This window comes from Carettochelys insculpta, chromosome 17 (assembly GCF_033958435.1).
Source record: "Carettochelys insculpta isolate YL-2023 chromosome 17, ASM3395843v1, whole genome shotgun sequence".
Classification (NCBI taxonomy): Eukaryota; Metazoa; Chordata; order Testudines; family Carettochelyidae; genus Carettochelys; species Carettochelys insculpta.
Genome location: NC_134153.1, coordinates 2,554,889 through 2,574,398, shown reverse-complemented (window position 1 = coordinate 2,574,398; position 19,510 = coordinate 2,554,889). Strand labels below are relative to the sequence as shown.

General features: G+C 52.1%; 1 protein-coding gene across 7 annotated transcripts in view; it reads left to right on the top strand.

Moving 5' to 3' along the window:
* Window positions 1-19,510, top strand: part of DNMT3B (DNA methyltransferase 3 beta) — a 94,394-nt gene that overhangs the window by 59,637 nt on the left and 15,247 nt on the right. For all 7 annotated transcript variants that reach the window (XM_075012217.1, XM_075012221.1, XM_075012222.1 and 4 more), the window contains 12 exons: window positions 476-582; window positions 3,278-3,430; window positions 3,747-3,938; window positions 8,480-8,638; window positions 9,575-9,682; window positions 11,207-11,348; window positions 12,558-12,689; window positions 13,309-13,353; window positions 14,667-14,746; window positions 15,335-15,447; window positions 16,298-16,481; window positions 17,150-17,234. In XM_075012217.1, coding sequence (XP_074868318.1) covers window positions 476-582; window positions 3,278-3,430; window positions 3,747-3,938; window positions 8,480-8,638; window positions 9,575-9,682; window positions 11,207-11,348; window positions 12,558-12,689; window positions 13,309-13,353; window positions 14,667-14,746; window positions 15,335-15,447; window positions 16,298-16,481; window positions 17,150-17,234 — 1,500 coding nt within the window. The remainder of the gene's footprint in view (window positions 1-475; window positions 583-3,277; window positions 3,431-3,746; window positions 3,939-8,479; window positions 8,639-9,574; window positions 9,683-11,206; window positions 11,349-12,557; window positions 12,690-13,308; window positions 13,354-14,666; window positions 14,747-15,334; window positions 15,448-16,297; window positions 16,482-17,149; window positions 17,235-19,510) is intronic.

Here is a 19,510-nt window from a genome sequence, read left to right as displayed (position 1 = left end):
GCTGTTATCATTCCTGTCTCCTAACGGCCCAGAATGGCTTAGGTGAAGAATAAATCCTTCACCAGTTTTAATGTTTTGTGGGGGCTTTTTTCTTTGGCAACTGACTTACAGTTTTGAATGCGTGGGGTTTGCAAGGCTGCAGATGGGAGGTCTGAGAATGTCACAATCATCAGAGCTGGGCCTGATTTCTTCCGCAGACTGGGTGGAGGGCGAAAGCTGGCTCTATCTCCAGGTCAGGATGTGCTGATTTGTACCCAGTTCCATGCTCCCATCCCAGAGCACCTGACTGATTACTATTTTTGGTTCTCTGTGCCTTAAATATTAAGTCTGTATGGCGATGGTCTGCAGAAGTGGGTCTGTCCCATGAAAGCTCATCACCTAATAAATTATTTTGTTAATCTTTAAAGTGCTCCTTTACTGCTTTTTGGTTGTGACTGACTGAAGTCAGGCTTGCTGTGGACTTTTTTCCCCGTAGATGCTGTGGACCTGGGAATAGCATCCATGAAACGCAAGAAGTTCCGCAGGAACAAGCTGTCCAAGGCAGGCTTGTCTTGGCCTGTGAAACTCAATGAGGCTCAGGAGGTCAGTTCTACCTTTCACAGAACGTTGTGCTATGGTTGGGCGTTCTGCTTTCTCGGCTCTGCATTGTAAAGTCTCCGGGAGATTTGCTTGGCCCATTTCTGGGTGGCCTTCAAGTGCTGCCCCCTCCTCTTGGTGGTGGCTGTTCTGGCAAACCTGTCTTGGCTTCACCTGCCCCTCAGCAAGAGCCCACCCAGAGGAAGGGGGCCAGGAACATATTGGCCACCTGTGGAGTCCCAGTCCCTCCATGCCCCAGCCAAGCAGGAGCAGGAAAGACGCCCAGCAAAGTTCCCCGGCACCCGAATGCTGCAGCCATCTTCACTGACAAGAGCTGCCTCCAGTGCCTGCGTGGCGCCAGAGACACTGAGCCCCCAAGGAGGCTGCACGTTGTTGAGCACCAGTCTCTGTGGTGGTGCCAGTGCAGCTGCCAAGACAGTGCCTCTTGCTGCGCTGGGTAGCAGCCCCTCCCCACCCCAGTCTCTAGCTGTGCTTCGTAGGCTGTTGGGGCAGCAAAGTAATTGCTGGTGGCCGCAGTTGGGATATATTGCATGTGTCTGCGTGGTGGGCTAGACAGCCGTTCAGCTGAACAGGAGCACAGCTCGTTGCTGAAGTGTTCCTGATAACTGGGGCCAAATGGTGCTCTGCTGGTTTGTTCTTTGCTCCCATTGCTCGAGGAAGTGCAGACTGGCTGCTTCCTAGAGCAGTGGTTCCCGATCTGATCAGTAACGCGGGGCACTTGAGAGAGAGAGAGACAATTCCACAGCACAAGCGTGAGCCTTTAAACTGTGTTCCAGCCCTAACAGGCTCGCACCGTCCCTTCCTTGGCACAGCCTTTCAGCTGCGTCCTGGTGTGAACGGGCTCCTGTGGGGTCAGCATTTCACCCTGCAGCAGCTCTGAGCAGAGCCACAGTGAGGGCAAATTGACAACCCCTGTGCCAGCTGGGACTCAGGCAGCCTTCATCAATCAATCCTGCCTCCCGCTGCACAGTGGCTCTGCAAAGAGCTGCGCTGGGGGAAATGGACAGAATTTCAAGGCACGCTGGTTGAAATCCTCTGTCCTGGAGGTGTTCAGTGTGGACAATGCATTTGATCCTTTCTGGCCCTTGGTGCACTCCCTGTGGGCAGATTTGTGGCCAGATAGTGCCAGCTGTTTTTCGGCACCAGAGAAGTCCTGAGGGGCAATTGAACACTGTTTGGCTTCCCTTTTGATTCATCTAGTGCTGGGTTTTCTCCTCTTTCCAGAATAGGGAAACAGTCTGTCAATAATTTCCTCCCGTCTTGCACTGCAGTGCCCCTGGGGGTATTTGGGTGCAGTGGAGGAGGTGTCAGCTTTACGTTCCTTTACAAGAGTATGTGGTCTTGTGATCCAAGTGCGAGATCAGAGCTCTAAGCCCACCTCTGCCATGAATGGTGAGACCTTGAGCAAGTTCTTTCCCCACTCCCGTTCTAGCTTTCCTGTCTTTTAAATGTGGGGGAAGTGCCCACCTCACAGGGGTGCTGAGAGGGCTCTTTCACGGATGCTCGTCAAGTGTAGTGTGATCCTTGTGTGGAAGTTTGGATAGAGATGGTCAAAGCATGGCTGAGAGTGGAAGGAAGAAGGAACTGGAGTCAGCTTGCAAACCTTTGCCTCCCTCAGATGCATGTGGGGACTTGCTGCACCTGGGCTGCCTTATTTTACCTTTCATTTCCACGTGCAAAGTGATGAATCTACAGGCCTCTCTGGCCTCCAACCTAACTTTGTGTTGACTTTGGAACTCCAAAGCTAGAGCTTTGCCTGGGCATACGGCCCTTCCAGCAGCAGAAGCCCTAACACACGAGCCCCAGGGTTAAAATGCAGTCTGCTCCGTGGGGCAGTGCACCAGCAGTTCCCTTTGAAGACTTGTTTTATGGTAAAATTCTGTGAGAGCAGATGCAGGAAGCCAGCCTGGGTTAGAATGTTTCACTGCACATGACAGCTACAGACCACAGGGGAAAGGCGGCCATGGGAGAGAGGGTTTGGGCTCGTGTGGGCATGTGCACTGGGGCCCCAGAGAGGGAATCCAGGGAGAGAACATCTGCCCCAAGCAAAGCCCAGCTGCAGAGTCCAGAGCGTTCAAAAGAGCTGCCAAGTCTCAGGTTCCTTCCATTACTGTTTAAACATGTTTGTAGGTCCCTCTCTGCCAAGAAGCGGTAGTGTTAGGAGCAGGCGCAGACAGCGGAAAAACAATGACCCAGGACAAAAGTTGTCGCCCTTCATACAGATCCCTCCTAGGATCTGAGCTGGGCTCTCTTGTGGGGAGGTAGCAGGTTTCTTCAGAGAGAGGAATAGCTCTCTTGGTTGGAGTATCCAGTAGTGTAGGCAGCAGGCCCAGGCAATGAGATGCGGAGCCATCCCATGGCCATTGTAACCTGTTGGCTTCACCCCACATCACTCAGTGACTTTGGCAGAGGTCAGACTAGCACCAAGGTCTCCTGCCTGCCAGACTGAGGCCCTGTCCCGAAGCATGCGCCTTTCGTAGCCTGCACCGCTGTCACTCACCACTCAGTCTCTTTTGCTAGTGGCCCTACAAGTAAAATGGACCTGGTGGGTGGTCACAGCATGGCCCTGGCCAACGTTGTGGGAAAGTCTCTGTGCCAATGAGATGTGTTCTCTGGTTGACACTAGGCTGGGAGAATAGCATGAAAGGTGTGACCCCGTCCCATTCTCTCCGGGCTGCAGGTGCGACTGCGTGGTGCTGCAGGCTGGGAGAGCAGCCTGAGGCAGAAGCCCCCAGCTCGCGTGATATTCCAGGCAGGACTGAATCTCCCAGAGAGAAAACTTAAAGAAGAAAATGAGCTGGAGAGCGACAAGGAGTCCCTGGCGCCTGTTCGGGTAGGGCGCTGCCTGGGGCAGCCGACCACACACAGGGAGAGCATTAATTGGTGGGGGCAGAACTAGAGCCCTCCTGACACAGAGCCTGGCTTCAGGAGCTGAGTCCTCGGGTCCCTCTCCAGGCTGTGGAGAGTCTGTCTGTCTGATTCCCAGCCTGGAAACGTGGCCATTTCAGGTGTTTGGAGGGTGCAGTTTGGAGGAAGCACGTGATGCAGGGTGATTCCCTGTTCCTTCCTGGCCCTTTGGGCGCTTGTTCTCTGTCCTCCCTTCCCTCCCTCCCTCTGCTGTCTGGTCACGCTCTGGTTCATCTCCCCAGTGCTCGAAGAAGAGGACGGCCATGTCCATCCAGACACCCCTCATCGACCTCACTGAGGAGGATTCCAAGGAGTCCTTGCGCAGCAGCAGTACCACGTCTGCCTGCAGTGCTCCGGAGGACCAGAATGGATCCCCTGAGCACGGCGCTGGGGAGCTGCAGAGAAGAGGTTCAGGGGAAGTGGTGGAATACCAGGTAGGGGAGCCAAATGGTTCCTGAGCTGTGGGCTGTTCCACATAAATGCATTGTCTCTGCCCCCGGGAATATCTTCAGGTCTTCACTGAGTTTTGGGGACCCGAAGACAGTCCCAAGAGCTGGGACATACTCCACAGATGGGGCAGGTGTGTGCTGGGCTTTGCAGCCCCAGACCCACCAGGCACCACAATTGGCTTTTCACTGCAACTTCTCCTCCCACTGTGATTTCCCTGTGACTCCGCTGCCTTTGCACGTTACTGTTCAAGGTTCCTTTTGCAGCCAGGTGAGCAGGAGACACAGGGTTCTGTCTAGGTGCTGGGTGGCAGCAGGCAGGCCTGGAGGGTGCTCAGTCAGCACCAGATGACCTAGAGAGGTGGAGGAATCTCCATCCCTAGAGGTTTCTATGTCCCAGATTGACAAGGTCCTGGCTGGGATGATTTGGTTGGGGGGTTGGTCCTGCTTTAGGCAGAGGGTGGGATTCGACGACTTCCTGAGGTCCCTTCCAGCCGTAGGATTCTACGATTCAGGTGATGTGTAAGCCCTGCTTCACCCTGGAGTCTGCAGCCCTCAGCGTGCAACGCTGGCCGGGGAGGGAACAAAGCCAGCATGCCTGTGGTTACCCCTTTCTTGTAGCACAGTGCAGCTGTTCTCCCCCTGCAGAAGCCCCGCGGACAGGCGGTGGTACAGAGGGTTAGATATGCCCTGTGTCCCCAGCATGCCATGGGCTAGGCAGAGTGCTGTGGGGGTTTCCAAGAGTGTGAATTGGTCATTCTGATGAGTGAGGGGTCCCCCTGCTGGAGTGTGGTCAGAGGCTTGCTGGAATTGTGCAATTGCATTTTATGACTTCCTTAGGCACCTGAATGCACACTGAGCTCAGGCTGAGGGTTTGCATGTGTGATGATGCTGCATTTCCCTCCCTGCTGATTAGGGTATTGAAGCAATAGGCGGTAGTGTGGATTTTGTGCCCCTTGCAGGCCAGGTTCAGGGGCTCCCATCAGGTTTTTTTGTTTCCTCAGACCTTTTCCTCTTTCCGGCCAATGTTAAGGAGGGGGCAGGAGGGCCTGTTGGCCAGGACTCACTCTGTCCCTCAGTGCCCCATGTGTGGGAGCTGAGTCAGGGTAGGAAGGGTAGTATAGTGCACAGCTGGGCGGGGGCAGATCTAGCCGTTCTCTCTCGTGCCCTGACTAAAGTGGCTGAGCCGTGTGATGGCCCACGTGGCACTCCCTGCTCCCTGGCCTAGGTAAGCAATGCCCTGGACTGTGGACTATACTGCCTTACAGTGAGCTGGTAATTGCAGTCCTTTCCTAATGCAGAGCTGGGAGGGAGGGAGGCTGTCTGCTTGCTGGGTGTTTTCTCAGACCTAATGTATGCAACCTAGTTTGCAGCAGCCCCTATGAAGAGCCGTGAGTGCCCACAGCTCCTGTGGCCTTCAGTAAGGACCAAAGATGCACCTGGCAGGCGCAGGCTCAGGCTCTCAGAGCCACGTATGCCGCAAAGTTGCACACTTCACAAATATGAATTGGATTTATGGGTTCCAGCGTGCCACTGCAGCTTCACCGCAGACTGTGTGTGTGCCCCCCACCCCCGGGGGGGCCAAACTGGGGGTTGTGCAAGAACAGTGTATTAAAACCCAATAGCAGCAGGAGAGAAACAGAGCCAGGTACTGACCATCCCAGTGAGCTCTATGATTCTAAGCATGCCTCAGTCAAGTCAGATCTGCTGGTAACCTGAGCACTGCTTGGGGGAAGCTTTGTTTTCCCCTTTGTGCTACGCCCCTGTCCAAGAATGTGTGGAAAAGGTGATGAAAGGAGCCATATCAATGAGTATTTTGTGCTTTCCTCACGTGCGAAGAAGAAAAAAATGGGCTAGAATAAGAGGGCAACTCGTCAGGGAGTCTACTCTCAGTCCAGCAGAGGCAGGTGTGATTGACATGCCTTTGTGGCCCTATAAGGGGATGCAGACCCTCTGATACTTGTCTCCCATGGACGCATCCTAATTCCAGGGCTTCCCTGCAGCATAGCAGTCCTCTGCTGCCCGATCATCCTCAGGACATAGGGGTAGAAGGAGGTGTGTTAGGTGAGGGCCAGAGCTGTTCCTAGAGCACAGTAGAGCTCGGTAGATGTGGCCGGACCAAGCTGCCATATGTTGGAGCAGCCCCCTGAGTCTTGAACATGCGCAGGTGGCAAGATGTGTCCCTTCCCAATAGGCTGCACTTCCTGGGGCAACATCTTCCAGGCAGATGCCCCTGAGCCAGGTTGCTTCAATGTACTCGCTACACCTGCACACGTCCTACATCACTGGAAAGCTTATTAGCTCTACCTCCAGGTGAGGTATGGTGTGGCACTGCTGGGTGATGCTGTTGCCATAGCAGCAATAAACAACAGTGCCACCTGCACGGAAAGTGGCCGCTTTGCAATGTCTGCCTTTGCTTCTGTTACTTGACTGACTCTGTGGTTTCAAGATGTAAAATTTAGATGTGGGTGTGGCAGCAGTGCGTCGCCGCAACAAGCCAAAGGGCAAAACAGAATCTGGTGAAAATCACGTTACACGTATTCCTAGTGCTGGCGGCTTTTCTCATCAGCATCGTTATCATGGTCCTACTGAGAGCATGTGGGTACTGCAGTCTTTATTGCTGGGGCATGTACCCGGTTCTGCGCAGGGAGGATTGTTCTAACAACCGCCACTCTTGACTGTGCAGTGACCCTGAGGGTACAGGCACAAAGGAAGGCTTGTAGACAGAGCCCTACGTGGATACAAAATTTGTGTCTACATCTGTAGCTGCAAACATGAGCTGCAGATAGCCACAACCACACCTGCGGATTTGCAGGGCTCTACTTGTAGCTGCTCAGATGTCACTAGGCCCTTGAAGAATACAGGATGTCATTTATTACCCATTTTTTTTCCATCCTTTTGCAATGGCAGCCTAGTGTCTGGTTTACCTGTGCGTGAGGACATCCAAAGCTTTGTCTGCCCCAGGGCTCCTGGGTATAGCCAAGTCTCCCATAAAGTTTGTTTCCAGCCACCAGTCCTGGCTCTGTGTTCTGTGCTGTTACTCAGCTGTAATTTACCCCAAATGTCTTCTAAGAGCCCTGTAAGCAGTGGAAGTGTTGGCAATGTTGCTAAGTAACAGAGGTGAAAAAAGTACCCCAAAAGTTACTTAAGTAGAAAAGCTCAGCTGCCTGAGGTGGGAGGGAAGTACTTAAGTACAAGTCACCGGTGTCCATTTGGGGAACTGCTTGAGTAAAAGTACCCATGTGCATGCACACGTGTCACATCTTTATTCTGCTTAAGTACCCAGAAGTGAAAGCAGCTGCACTTGTACTCAAGTAACTTTTTGGGTTCTGTTTTCCCACCTCTGCTGAACAATAAAGATTTCCCGTGGTCCTTCACATTCTCTGATTTGGCACCAGTCAGGTCCCGAGAGTGCCATACTAGAGAGGTTCAATGTGTATTCTAATGACTTATGCAATATTTTGACAAATTAACACTATGTAGTTTGAAAACCTGTTCATGTGAATATATTCCAAAATGTTATTTGCCATTGTTGCCATATATGAATTAACATAATCATTTCTGGAAAAAAAAAAAGCACATGCAAAACCAGTAAAAATCCTGTTGTCTGCTAGCTTGTGCCAGAGAACAGCGCAGTAAGGTGTTTAAATTAACTTAAACAGTAAAAGCTGCAGTCCTAGTCTGGTTGCACTGTTCCAAGAAATATGCAGAGAAGGACACCACCTCTCTTTGGGTACCATTGTTTCATGTTGCCTCCAAGTGTATGGCACGATTCCAAAGCTCCACACTAAGCTTTGGAATGATAGATGACGTGGATGACTTGGGCAAGTACATTGAACTCCAAAAACTTAGCACAATTAATACCTCTGAGGGAGTCTTGTTGGGCGGTGGGAAGGGAAAGGCCTCTGTTAATTAAATGGGTGTGGCTCGTGCATTTTGCCAGTTTCTACCAGCTGAGGCTGTGGTCAACAGTGGGAAGGTGGTGAGCTGTGTGTCTTGGCACCATTGCCCAGGACGTCCTGAGACGGGCATGTTTTTGGTGCTGTGAGTCTTTGCACAGTGCAAGCCGGGACACATGCAGGGCAGGCTGGTTGGGCGAGTGCAGGAGGAGGCATGCACTGGAGGTTCATGCCCAGGAGTCCTTGCTAGGTGTGGTGATGGTGCCAACAGGAAAACCTTTCCCTTAAAGACTGTACAGTGCTTTCCATGCACAGTTGCTTGGAACCAAAATTTCCCGTTGCCTGGTGACTTAGGGCCTGAACTTGGTGTCACTGACAGCTAGGGCACTTTTGCTATAGTGTTAGCTTTAGAGGCCCAATCCTGCACGTGCTTATTATATGCAAGTGGCTTTACTCAGGTGAATGGTGTGAAGGCGGCAGAGGTGTAAGCAGGATGCTTCGTGTGCGCATTGCAACAGGCACTTGTGCTCTGTTGCTCAGGAGTACTCGTCATTGGCCTTCCTATTTCTCCTTGCGCAACGGGTGGGTGGTGGTCTTTGCTGTGATTTGCATTGCCCTGGTCTTTTTCAGGATGGCAAAGATTTTGGAATCGGAGAGCTCGTGTGGGGGAAGATCAAGGGCTTCTCGTGGTGGCCGGCGATCATCGTCTCCCACAGAGTCACGGCCAAGCGGCAGGCCATCTCCGGAATGCGCTGGGTGCAGTGGTTTGGGGATGGGAAGTTCTCCGAGGTATGTCTGAAAGTGCAGGGGCTGCAGATGCACGTGCTCAGCCTGGGGTAGGGGACAGGCTGGAAACTCTTCTCTTGCCGATTTCTCTGAGCTCAGCTTCCTTGAGACGCTGGTTGTGTTGTGTTCCGTTGCATTTCTGCTGTGCTGCTGCAGCTGGGTGGCCAGTAGAGGGCACACACATATGGTGATCCGTGCCTCATCCTTTTGGCAAAGGCTGGGCTGGATGCCTTTAAAGGCTTCATTTTCAAAAAACAAAGATCCTGATAGTGGACAAAACAAGAAAATAAGCCCGTCTGCAGCAGAAGTGCTGGTAGTGACCAGAGCAACCCTACAATAACAATGGGAGGGACAGGCCGTGAAGGTGGGATCAGATTTTTAGTGTCAGACGTCTCCAGTTCTGCAGATAGAAGATGGGTCCGTACACATGCAAATACTGTGCCACAGTGGCTGGTCCTCCTTAGCTATGTCTGAAAAGGCACAGAGGCAGTTCTCTCCTTGCCCACCCATGCAGATTGCCATTTGCGTGAGAATTTGCCCATTCTGCAGGGGTGGACTGGGTGCTCCCCCGAGTGCTCTGGGTGATGCTGAAGGCTGGCAGCCTTTTAGCCCAGCGAGATCCTCTTACACCACCATCGAGCTTCAAGCATCAGCCTTTTATTCCTATTATCCGTGCATTCTGCCTTACACTCATCCACTCTGCCCATGGCATGGACCCTCCCTTTGGTAGAGAGAGGCTCAGTGAGTCTCCAGTGCTGCACATGTTTTCCTGGAGAGACAGGAGAGGGGTGGATAATGCAAGTTAGTTTCATGGGGATTTTGCAAGGCTAAACATTTCTGAAGTGCCTAGATGAAAGGAGCTGGATAAGTGGCTGGTACTTGTGATTTGTATTTTGTTGCAGTAACCCTGTTTTTAAGCACTGATCCCTCTCCTCCCAGGTTTCGGTCGACAAGCTGGTGGGTCTGATGGCTTTTAGGCAACATTTCAACCACTCCACCTTTAACAAGCTGGTCTCCTATCGGCGAGCCATACGCCATGCCCTGGAGGTAACTGGAGAACCGGGTGCGGTTTGGTTGCAAGCCTGCTGGCTCTGTGGGAATCAGCGCAGCTCAAGGCAGCCTGGCCTTTCCCAGGGCTGCAGCCTGCACGGGGAACTCTGGGGCCAGAGGAAAGGAAGTCAGAGCCTGCCATATTCCACCCACACCGAGGCTGTAACTAGGGCTCAGCCGCGTGGAGTATGGGTTTTGTGTTGCCCAGAGGGACTGATGCAGCTAATGCAGTGGGGCAGCTCAATCAGTGCTAGAGAAACAAAGGAGAGCAAAAGTGTCTGGGCCAGGAAATGCAGCCCTATCTCCCACCTTAAAAACAGTCCTGCTCCTGCCCCTGCATAGAGCTGGTGACTGGGGGTCGGGACTCTTGGTTTCTGTTCCCTGCTCTGTCACTCTTCACTCACTTCATAGCTGGGGCATGGCCCTTAATAAAAAACAAAAATAAAAAAATATAGGGAGATACACATCTCATAGAGCTGGCAGGGACCTCAGGAGGTTATCTAGTCTCCAGTCCCAAGCACCATCCCTGACATCTATTCGCCCGAATCCCTAAGTGGCCTCCTCAAGGCTTGAACTTACAACCCTGGGTTTAGCAGGCCAATGCACAAACCACTGAGCTATGGCTGCCCCCTTTTACTCACTGTGAGCATGGGGAGGCTGGGAGAGTTCCTTGCTTCCCAGCACTGAGGTGTTGGCTGAGGTGTGGGAGGTGCTTTGAGGTCAGTCTATGAGAGGGGCTAACGCCGCAAAGGTTAGTGGTTCTCCCCAGCAGTCCAGGATGGGCTCGCTGGCACTTGCCCTACTGGCCCCAGATGTGGGGCTGGAGTTGGTTCATGTTTCCTCTGCGGGTGGCTAGAGTAACTCTACTGCCTCCTCCGGCCGGTCTTGCCGAATCTGGCTCCATGTCGGGATCTCTGCTTTGGTTCTCTTGCAGCAGCTGTGCAGTTGCTCTGTGTTGATCTTTGATGAGCAGCAGGCCCCAGTGTTGGCACCAGGGCTTGTAGGGCGCATATCTGGCCCATGCAGCGGGACACATTCCACTCCTGGTTACTCACTAAAGACTGGCAGGGATTGTGCTGCCTTTGGGATTCAGGCCATTGGCTGTGGGCTGGTTCCTCCTGTGCCTCTCTGGGCTGTGGATCCCAGACCTGGTGGGTTGCAGGCAGGCTTTTCCCAGCTGCCCTGGAGGGAGCAAGAGCACCTGCTGCAGCTGGCACAGCTGCTGCTGGAATTCCTGGCAGTGCTTCCCTCCAGGAAGGGCCTGTATCCCCCAGCCACCCCCGGGAGCAGCTGTTGCTGCAGGGCTGGGCGTGAATTAGCCCAGAGTGCAGCAGGAAGGGCTGGCACAGGAACAAGAGGAATCAGCCCAGCCACGTGGCTGGGTTCAGCAGTTCAGCTAGGGACTAGCAGCCAGAGAAGCCCCGGTGACTCAGGGCACCATCATTGTGATGCCCCGGTGAGATGCGTGGACGTGTCATGTGGCTGCGTGGAATGGCGTAACTTCTCCCCTCTCTTTGGAAGGTCGCAAGAAACCGGGCAGGGAAGACGTTTCCAGGTGCTGCTGGGGAGTCTTTGGAAGAGCAGCTAAAGCTCATGATTGACTGGGCATTGAGCGGCTTCAAGCCCATGGGATGCAAGGGACTGAAACCGCCGAAAACTCCAGGTTTGCTGTTTTTGTGAGCTAGACAGCAGAGCTGGCCTGGTTTTGACTCGCCAACACACCTGGCCCTTGGCCCTCCTTTTCAGGCTCTGGATTTGAACTTGGTCAGCTGCTGCTGGCCCCACAGCGCAACCTGCAGTGGGGAATTCTTTTGCCTTGGCCAATCTCTTTCCCCCGTTAGCACCATCATCTGCTGGGTCAGGCCCCCCATCTCTACTGTAATTCTAGGGTTGCAGTGGCGTTGTCCCACGGAGGCATTTGCCTTTGGTTGGGCACAGTGGGTGTCATTAGACAGATGCCCTGTAGCCGCTTAGCCAAAGGGCAGAGGAAAGACAAAGCATCTTTCAGTTTTCATAAAAATACTGTTCCAAGAACTGAGCTGCAGGTTGGTTGTGTGTTCTCTCTCAGGAAGGGCTTGTGCTGGGTGGTGTGTGAGGAGCCCGGGGGTGGGTGGGTGGGTGGGGTGTGTGTGTGTGTGTGTGTGTGTGAGAGAGAGAGAGAGAGACAGAGAGAGAGAGAGAGAGAGAGAATGGGGGCAGGAGACAACCACCACCACAACCTTCACTGAGCTCCACATCTTCTCCTCTATGGAAATATTTTGATCATGCTGCCCAGTGAAGGCAAACAAGTAGGAGTGGCCCTTGTGATGCCTCTCCTGGAGTCTCAGCTGGCTGGGAGAGCTTAGCGTCCGAGGAAGAAACAAGAGTGAACTGCGCTGGGTGCAAGTTAAGCTCCCAGCCCTGTGTCCAGTCTCTCATTCATCTCCAGAACATGCAGCCCTCACCCAGGTCTGGCACTGGAATTAGCTCTCCTGGTCAGCTTCCTTTTCTGTCTCTACGCACACAGCAGGAATGTTAAGGGTCTCACCAGAAGCTCAGCCTAAATCCTGCCTAAAGGACAAGGTCTGGGGCCATCTTGCCAGATGCTCTGTGGAAATGGCCTCAGTTCATGTGTGTCTTAGCAGAAGAGGCTTCCCACTGAAAGACCACATAAGGTGTAGTTTTCTAGCCTTCATTTGTCATGGTCCTCACATGAGACCAAGATCGTTCTGGACAGGGAATTGGGGCACTTATTTTTGGTGAGGATGAGGAAGGAAGAAAGGAGGGAGGGAAATTTGACATCTTTCTTGGGAAGTCTGACCTGTTAAGAGCCAGGGCAGTGGGTCAGGACCAGGCAGAATGTGGGAAGGCTGAGGCTGCTGTCCTTTTGCAGAGCATGGAGTGGCTCCCCTCAAGAATGGCATTGAAGAGGTGTGTGTCCCTGAGCACTGTCCCCCCGCCAAGCGACTGAAGACTAACTTCTGCAGCAACAGCAAGGAGCGGGTGGAGGAGGACCAGACTAGAGGTAACTTGGAAGATGGGGCATTGCTGCCAGGGATGTGTGTCACGATTCAGCAAAAATACAGTGTAAAAAAAGAAATTCCTCTGGGGGGACCAATGACAGGCTGTGACTCCCTCCCAGGTAGCACTGAATGAACAAAGTTTTTTGGTGCAGCACCAGAAATGTGAGAGCTAGAGTGTTTGTCTGTCTGGGTCAATCCAGTATCTTTACCTCTGTGCTCTGTGTCTGCATAATGTTCACCTGCCCCCTCTACATGAAGCCCATCTTTGCACATATCCTAATGTGCGCAGGGCCGAACACCCACATCCGCATGGTGCTTGCTAATATATGTATGCAGAATGTCTGTCTTCTGCCAAATTGTATTTAGCTGTATCACCCACTGCACCGTTCATTTGGGATTATTTGGACTGTTTCAGAGCAGCGAACTGCTAGAGGAAAGCTTCTAAGGGGGACACAGTCTGTATAAGAGACGTATATAACGTTAATATATACTTCATGTGAACATTCAGTGTTGCTGTATGGATTGAAACTTGAGTGCTCTTGAACAGGCACCATGTAAAGTTTGCTACCTAAGGGAGTTTACAGACTGAGCACAATCTCCTTTTCTTTTTTATTTGTAAAGAGCAAATGGTTTCCGAAGTCACAAGCAACAACAGGAGCCTTGAAGGTAATTAGCCTCTATTTGTCGCTCAGTTAAAAGTCAGTGGCTATGTCAGGTGCTTGGATACAGCTTCAGATGGAAGGTAATTGGTCTCCCCTGTTAAACTGCACCATCTAGCATTGTTGGAAGTTCTCCAGATTACTGGAGAGGTGCCCATCCTTCCCTCAGGGTGAAATGCAAGAGGTGAGGGCCAGTCACCATGTAAACTTCACTTACAGCCTTAGCCCTGCAGACAGTTGCCCAGGTGTTAATTTGAGACTCTGGGAGCAGTGCCCTGGATTTGGTGGGACAGCTCTGTCTGTAAAGTGAGGCATGGGTGGAGGCCCTTGCAGGATTGGGTCCTGACTCCTCTTGGGAGGGTCCACTTGACACATAGACCTTTCGCTGGCCTTCTGTATAGGGGTACATTTCACTTAAGAGATCTGTCTACTGGCTAATGGCCAAACTCAAGTGGGTCAGAGATTAGTTTGTTCTTGACATTCTGCTATACCTCAAACTTGTAAAAGATTAGATGAGGCACAGGGCATACGAGGGTCTCTGGAAGATGGACAGAATGAGGTGGAGTAGGGGGTGTTATTAGGTGGGACAGTGTCTTCATGGATGCTGTTTCCTACAAAGTAGGCAGACCTGAAAAGGGACAGGAGTGTAGAGTGTTAAGACCCAATGGGAAGAGTGGTTAGGGACCGTAGTAGGGAATCGGGATTTAAGGACTACTGGGTTCTCGTCTGTCCCTGCCACGGGCTCATAACTGGCTTTCACTCTCTGTGTCTCTTTGCAAAGAGCTGATAGTGCTCATACCTGCGTCACAGAGGTGGAGGTTGGCTCCTATGACGCTTCGTTATGCAGACAAGCAGTAGGCTGGCAGGAGGTGCCCTAGCCCTGTGGGGGTCTGGTGGTGCTGGGGTTTGAGTCACAGAGGGGGGAAATGACAGGCAGTGGGCTGTCTGTGGCCAAGAGGCTGCAGCTATCCACTTGATTTTTCGGGTCCTCTTTTGCCGATGGCAGCAACAAAGGAGAAAGCAAACTGGGAGCTGAGCTGCCTGGGAAGTCTGGCTCTGATTGCGGGTGCTGAGCACCGGAATTAGGGCCTTTCATTTCTCAGCACCGTGGCTCCCCAGCGTTAACATGGGGAATAATCATCCTTCTTTTCTGCCTTCCCGTGTCTCTCATCTGCGTAGATTGAGCTCTTCAGGGCGAGGGCTGTCTCTCACGTCTGTGCAGCACCTGGCACTGTGGCGTCCCGTGCTCGTTCTGGGCCTCTAGGTGCTACCAGGATCAATAACACTGTTTTTAAAGGGTGTGTTCATTGTATCAAACAGACAGTTGTTTATCGTGTGGGAGAAAAAACCCAGCCACATTCCACCCGCTGTTTGAGGGGGGCCTTTGCCAGACTTGCAGGGTAAGTCACTAGTGAGAGTGGGCCTGGGGGCCAGGGGAGAAGGCTGGGTCAGGTCACTGTCCGCCTGTAGTGACTGGCTACTGCAGCCTGCCAGGCCTTGAGAGTGGCAGCTGAGTGGTGTGGGTGAGAACCAGCTGGTGGGGGAAGCCCTGGGCCTGCAGGAGCACTCCTGGCCTTTCTGTGGGGGGTTACACTGAGCTCTGCCAGAGGGATGCAGTAGGGGCCGTGCAGTGACTGGGAGGGGGCTGGTCATCCTAACTGAGATAGGGTGGGAGGCGGTGGGGCCATGGTCCAATACCCTTGGCCATCGGGTGAAGGGGGTGCATGCATCACCCTTCTAACACCTGATCCAAAGCCCATGGAAGTCCATGAGACTGTTTCCATGGGCTCCCCTGAGTGATGGATCAGGGCCCTATGTGGATGTGCCAGCCTACCATCCCGGGCCCCAGGAGTTCTGGGAGGCTCCCATGAGCCACTGGAGAGGTGCAGCTCCCTGCCGCTTCTCGGTATGAGCCAGAGCTTCCCTGTCATGGCAGTGCAGCAGGCATCAGGATTCTGACTCTTTCTGTTGGGTGTGCATCTTGCTAGGATAGATTCCTGGAGCTCTTCTACATGTATGATGAGGATGGCTACCAGTCCTACTGCACCATCTGCTGCGAAGGCAAGGAGCTGCTGCTCTGTAGCAATGCCAGCTGCTGCAGGTGGGCACCCTACCCTGCAATCCCCCACTGCTCTTTCTCTCTTTCCCACAGATCCTGGGGTGAAGACACTGGGGAAAGGGGCTCAGCACTGCTGCACCCTCTGGCCAGCTTGGTTTGGGTGCCTGCATGTGGGTTGAGGAGCCATGGGATAAGCAGTTAGATCTGAAAATCTTGGCCTTCAACCTTAGTGCAGCCCATAGGGGTGGACTAAGACAGGTGGTCCTGGGGGGGCTGAGATTTTCAAAGAAGGTGGAGGGATTGGAATTCAGTAGAAACTGGCTGGTTGGCTCCTTTGAATTCCCCAGCCAGAGGAAGGGCAAAGCCACTCAGACATAGTTTGGAGGACGCTGTTTTAAGATTTTTGTAATATTTTCCATTGGCCACCGACTTGTTTTCCCCAGCTTGTAATCCACACGCCTGTAGCCTTCCTCTTTCTGCAGCTGCGTCACAGAGCCCAGCTAATCAGCCCTGGCTTGTGGCCACTAGTTCCCGGGTCAGTATTCTCTGACTGGGATGCACTGGCCTCAGGAGACCCGCCTGCCTTGTTCCTGGGCAAGCCTGTTCACATTGCTGTCAAAGAGAATCGCACATCATTTGCCTGGGATGTAAAGGGGGCATGCTCAGGTTGAACACATATCTGGGGTTGCTGGCTCTAAACACCTTGAGGTGCGTGCATTCCATAATGATGCCAGAGAAGACATGGGTCTTACAGTTGCCCTGCAAGACAAGAGGGAGGAGAGGCCTGGGATCCAGGATAATACTCTGTCCTTGGGAGATTTACCAGCATCACCATGGACCTGGAGGGCAGCTCGGTGGAGCTCAAGAGTGAGTGTTCTCCTGGTTTTTGCAGATGCTTCTGTGTTGAATGCTTGGAGGTCCTGGTGGGGCGAGGGACCTCGGCAAAGGCAAAAGAGCAAGAGCCTTGGAGCTGCTACATGTGTCAGCCACAGCAGTGCTACGGGGTGTTACAGCGCCGACCAGACTGGAATATACAGCTGCAGGATTTCTTCACCAGCGACAAAGGACAGGAATATGTAAGGAAATGGACCTGGGGCAGGAGTACACATGTGGTGATGAGCGAGAGATACTGTAGGATGCTGGCAGGGGAGTGGACATGATGCTGTGTAGGGCCCAGACAGTGGGGATTTGCAGCCTCAGACTGAGCAGCTGAGAGGAAATATTAGCTAAGCATAGAGACAGGCAGGTGTGCTGCAGGCTCAAGCTCTTGTTCCTTAGCCAGTGCACTTCAGGGGAGTCCTCCCAGCTTCCCTGTGCCCAGGGAGAGCAGAGCAGAGGAGTGGCTGAAGAACAGCAGAAGAGGGAGGAGGAATTGAGGCAACAGGGAATGTTTTATCTCTTGGACTTCTTGTATGTCCCCCATCCCCGTGATTTCTGAGTGCCGGAGTCGTCCTCTGCCTAGGAAAGGGAGGTTAGTGCCTTCTGAGGGGTCCTGCTGGCCATCATCTGGGATTATGGGGCTCGCTCCTCAAGAGCCCACAGTCGTGGTGCCCTCTGCATCCCTGATTTGTCATGTCCTGCACACGTGTCTCCCAAGACTTCTGAGCTGAGAGATGCTTTCACCTCCCTCAGCACAGGGCCTGCCTGGTGGAGCAGCCCCAGAGCAGGGAGCTCTGCTGCAATAGCAGCATGAGTCCAGGCTGAAGGTGCTGCCCACATCACTTCTCTCCCTCTTCAATTGCAGGATGCACCGAAAATCTACCCAGCAGTCCCTGCAACAGAAAGGAGGCCAATTAGAGTGCTGTCGCTATTTGATGGCATAGCAACAGGTGAGGCACCACGGGATCTTCTTTATGAATGATTAACAGTATTAAATACTGATGATTCATACTGCTCTAGTGCCTGCTAGCCAGGGAGCTCTAAACTCCTCTTACATGTGAATGAGCTCCAGGGTGTGAGAGCATTTTTACCGTGCCCATTACACAGATGGGCAAACTGAGGCACAGAGCAGCAAAGTGACTTGGCGTAGCTCACTCTGAGTGATCCAGAGGCAGAGTTGGGGTTCTCAGTCCTGCCCTTCATTCACCGATGAGCTCTTAAAACTGAATGTGAGGGATGAAAAGTCCAGAATTGGAACAAGTATCAAAGGGGCAGACATGTCAGACTGTATCCACAAAACAGCAAGGAGCCCTGTGACACCTTATAGATTAGCAGGTATTTTGGAGCATAAGATTTCATGGGCAAGACCCACTTTGTCAGATGCATGAGTGGGTATTCCAGAGGAGGGTCTAATTATACAGGCTCATGAAAAGGGAGTCCCAGTTAGGAAGAAGGCGAGTCAGTCAGGGAGGATGTGACCCATTACCAGAGCTAATGTGGAGATGTGAACACCAAAGCAGTATCTACACTAGCCCCTTCCTTTCGGAAGGGACATGTCAATGAGCGAGGTCTTTGAAAGCCCCTTCTTCCTAACGCCAGATAGCTTTAGAAGACTGGGGGTCCTTTTGAAAGGCCCCACTCTCCGTGGGTGGCATGCGATTTGAAAGCAGCACTTTCCAATCTCCGCGGCCGCCATTACACTAATGAAGCACTGCCCCTTCCAAAAGGAAGGGGCTAGTGTAGATGCAGCTTAAGAGAGGAGAAGCTGCTTTTGTAATTGGCCAGCCACAGCTGTTCAGTTTTTGGTTGATGGTGTCAAATTTGCAAATGAATTGCAGCTCCGCAGTTTCTCTTTGGAGTCTGTTTTTGAAATTTTTTTTTTGTTGTAGGACTGCTGCTTTTAAATCTGCCACTGAGTGTCCAGGGAGACTGAAATGTTCTCCTACAGGCTTTTGTCTGGTACCATTCCTGATATCTGATTTGTGTCCATTCATTCTTTTACGCAGAGACTGTCCAGTTTGACCAATGTACATGGCGGGGGCCATCCAGCTCACTTATGAACATGTGGAATAGGGTTGGTGCCAGAACAGCTCTCAGGGAGGCACCACTCTCCACATCCCCCCTTTCTGAACCCTGCCCATTTATTCCCGCCCAGTGGTCCCATCTTTTAACCAGTTACTGAGCCCCAAGAGGAACTCCACTGTCATTCCAGAAGATTGGAAAAAGGCAAATATAGTGCCCATGTATAAAAAGGGGAATAAGAATAACCCAGGAAACTACAAGGCAGTCAGCTTAACTTCTTTGCCAGGAAACATAATGGAGCAGGTAATTAAAGAAATCATCTGCAAGCACTTGGAAGGCAGTAAGGTGAGAGGGAACAGCCAGCATGGATTTGTAAAGAACAAATCATGTCATACCAATCTGATAGCTCTCTTTGATAGGATAATGAGCCTTGTGGATAGGGGAGAAGCAGTAGATGTGGTATACCTAGACTTTAGTAAAGCATTTGATAGGGTCTCACGTGATATTCTTATAAAAAAACTAGGCAAATACAATTTTATAAGGTGGGTGCATAACTGGCTGGATAACCGTACTCAGAGTAGTTCTTAATGGTTCTCAATCCTGCTGGAAAAGTATAACAAGTGGGGTTCCGCAGGGGTCTGTGTTAGGACTGGTTCTGGTCAATGTCTTCATCAACAATTTAGATATTGGCATAGAAAGTACACTTATTAAGTTTGCAGATGATCCCAAGCTGGGAGGGGTGGCAACTGCTTTGGAGGATAGGGTCATAATTCAAAATGATCTGGATAAATTGGAGAAATGGCCTGAGGTAAACAGGATGGAGTTAAATAAGGACAAATGCAAAGTGCTCCACTTGGGAAGGAACAATCAGTTTCGCACATACAGAATGGGGAGAGACTGTCTAGGAATGACTACAGCAGAAAGGGATCTAGGGGTTATAGTGGACCACAAGCTAAATATGAGTCAACAGTGTGATGCTGTTGCAAAAAAAGCAAACACGATTCTGGGATGCATTAACAGGTGTGTTGTGAACAAGAAGTCATTCTTCCACTCTACTCTGCACTGGTTAGGCCTCAGCTGGAGTATTGTGTCCAGTTCTGGGCACTGCAGTTCAAGAAAGATGTGGAGAAACTAGAGAGGGTCCAGAAAACAGCAACAAGAATGATTAGCGGTCTAGAGAATATTGTCAAGTATCGGAGGGGTA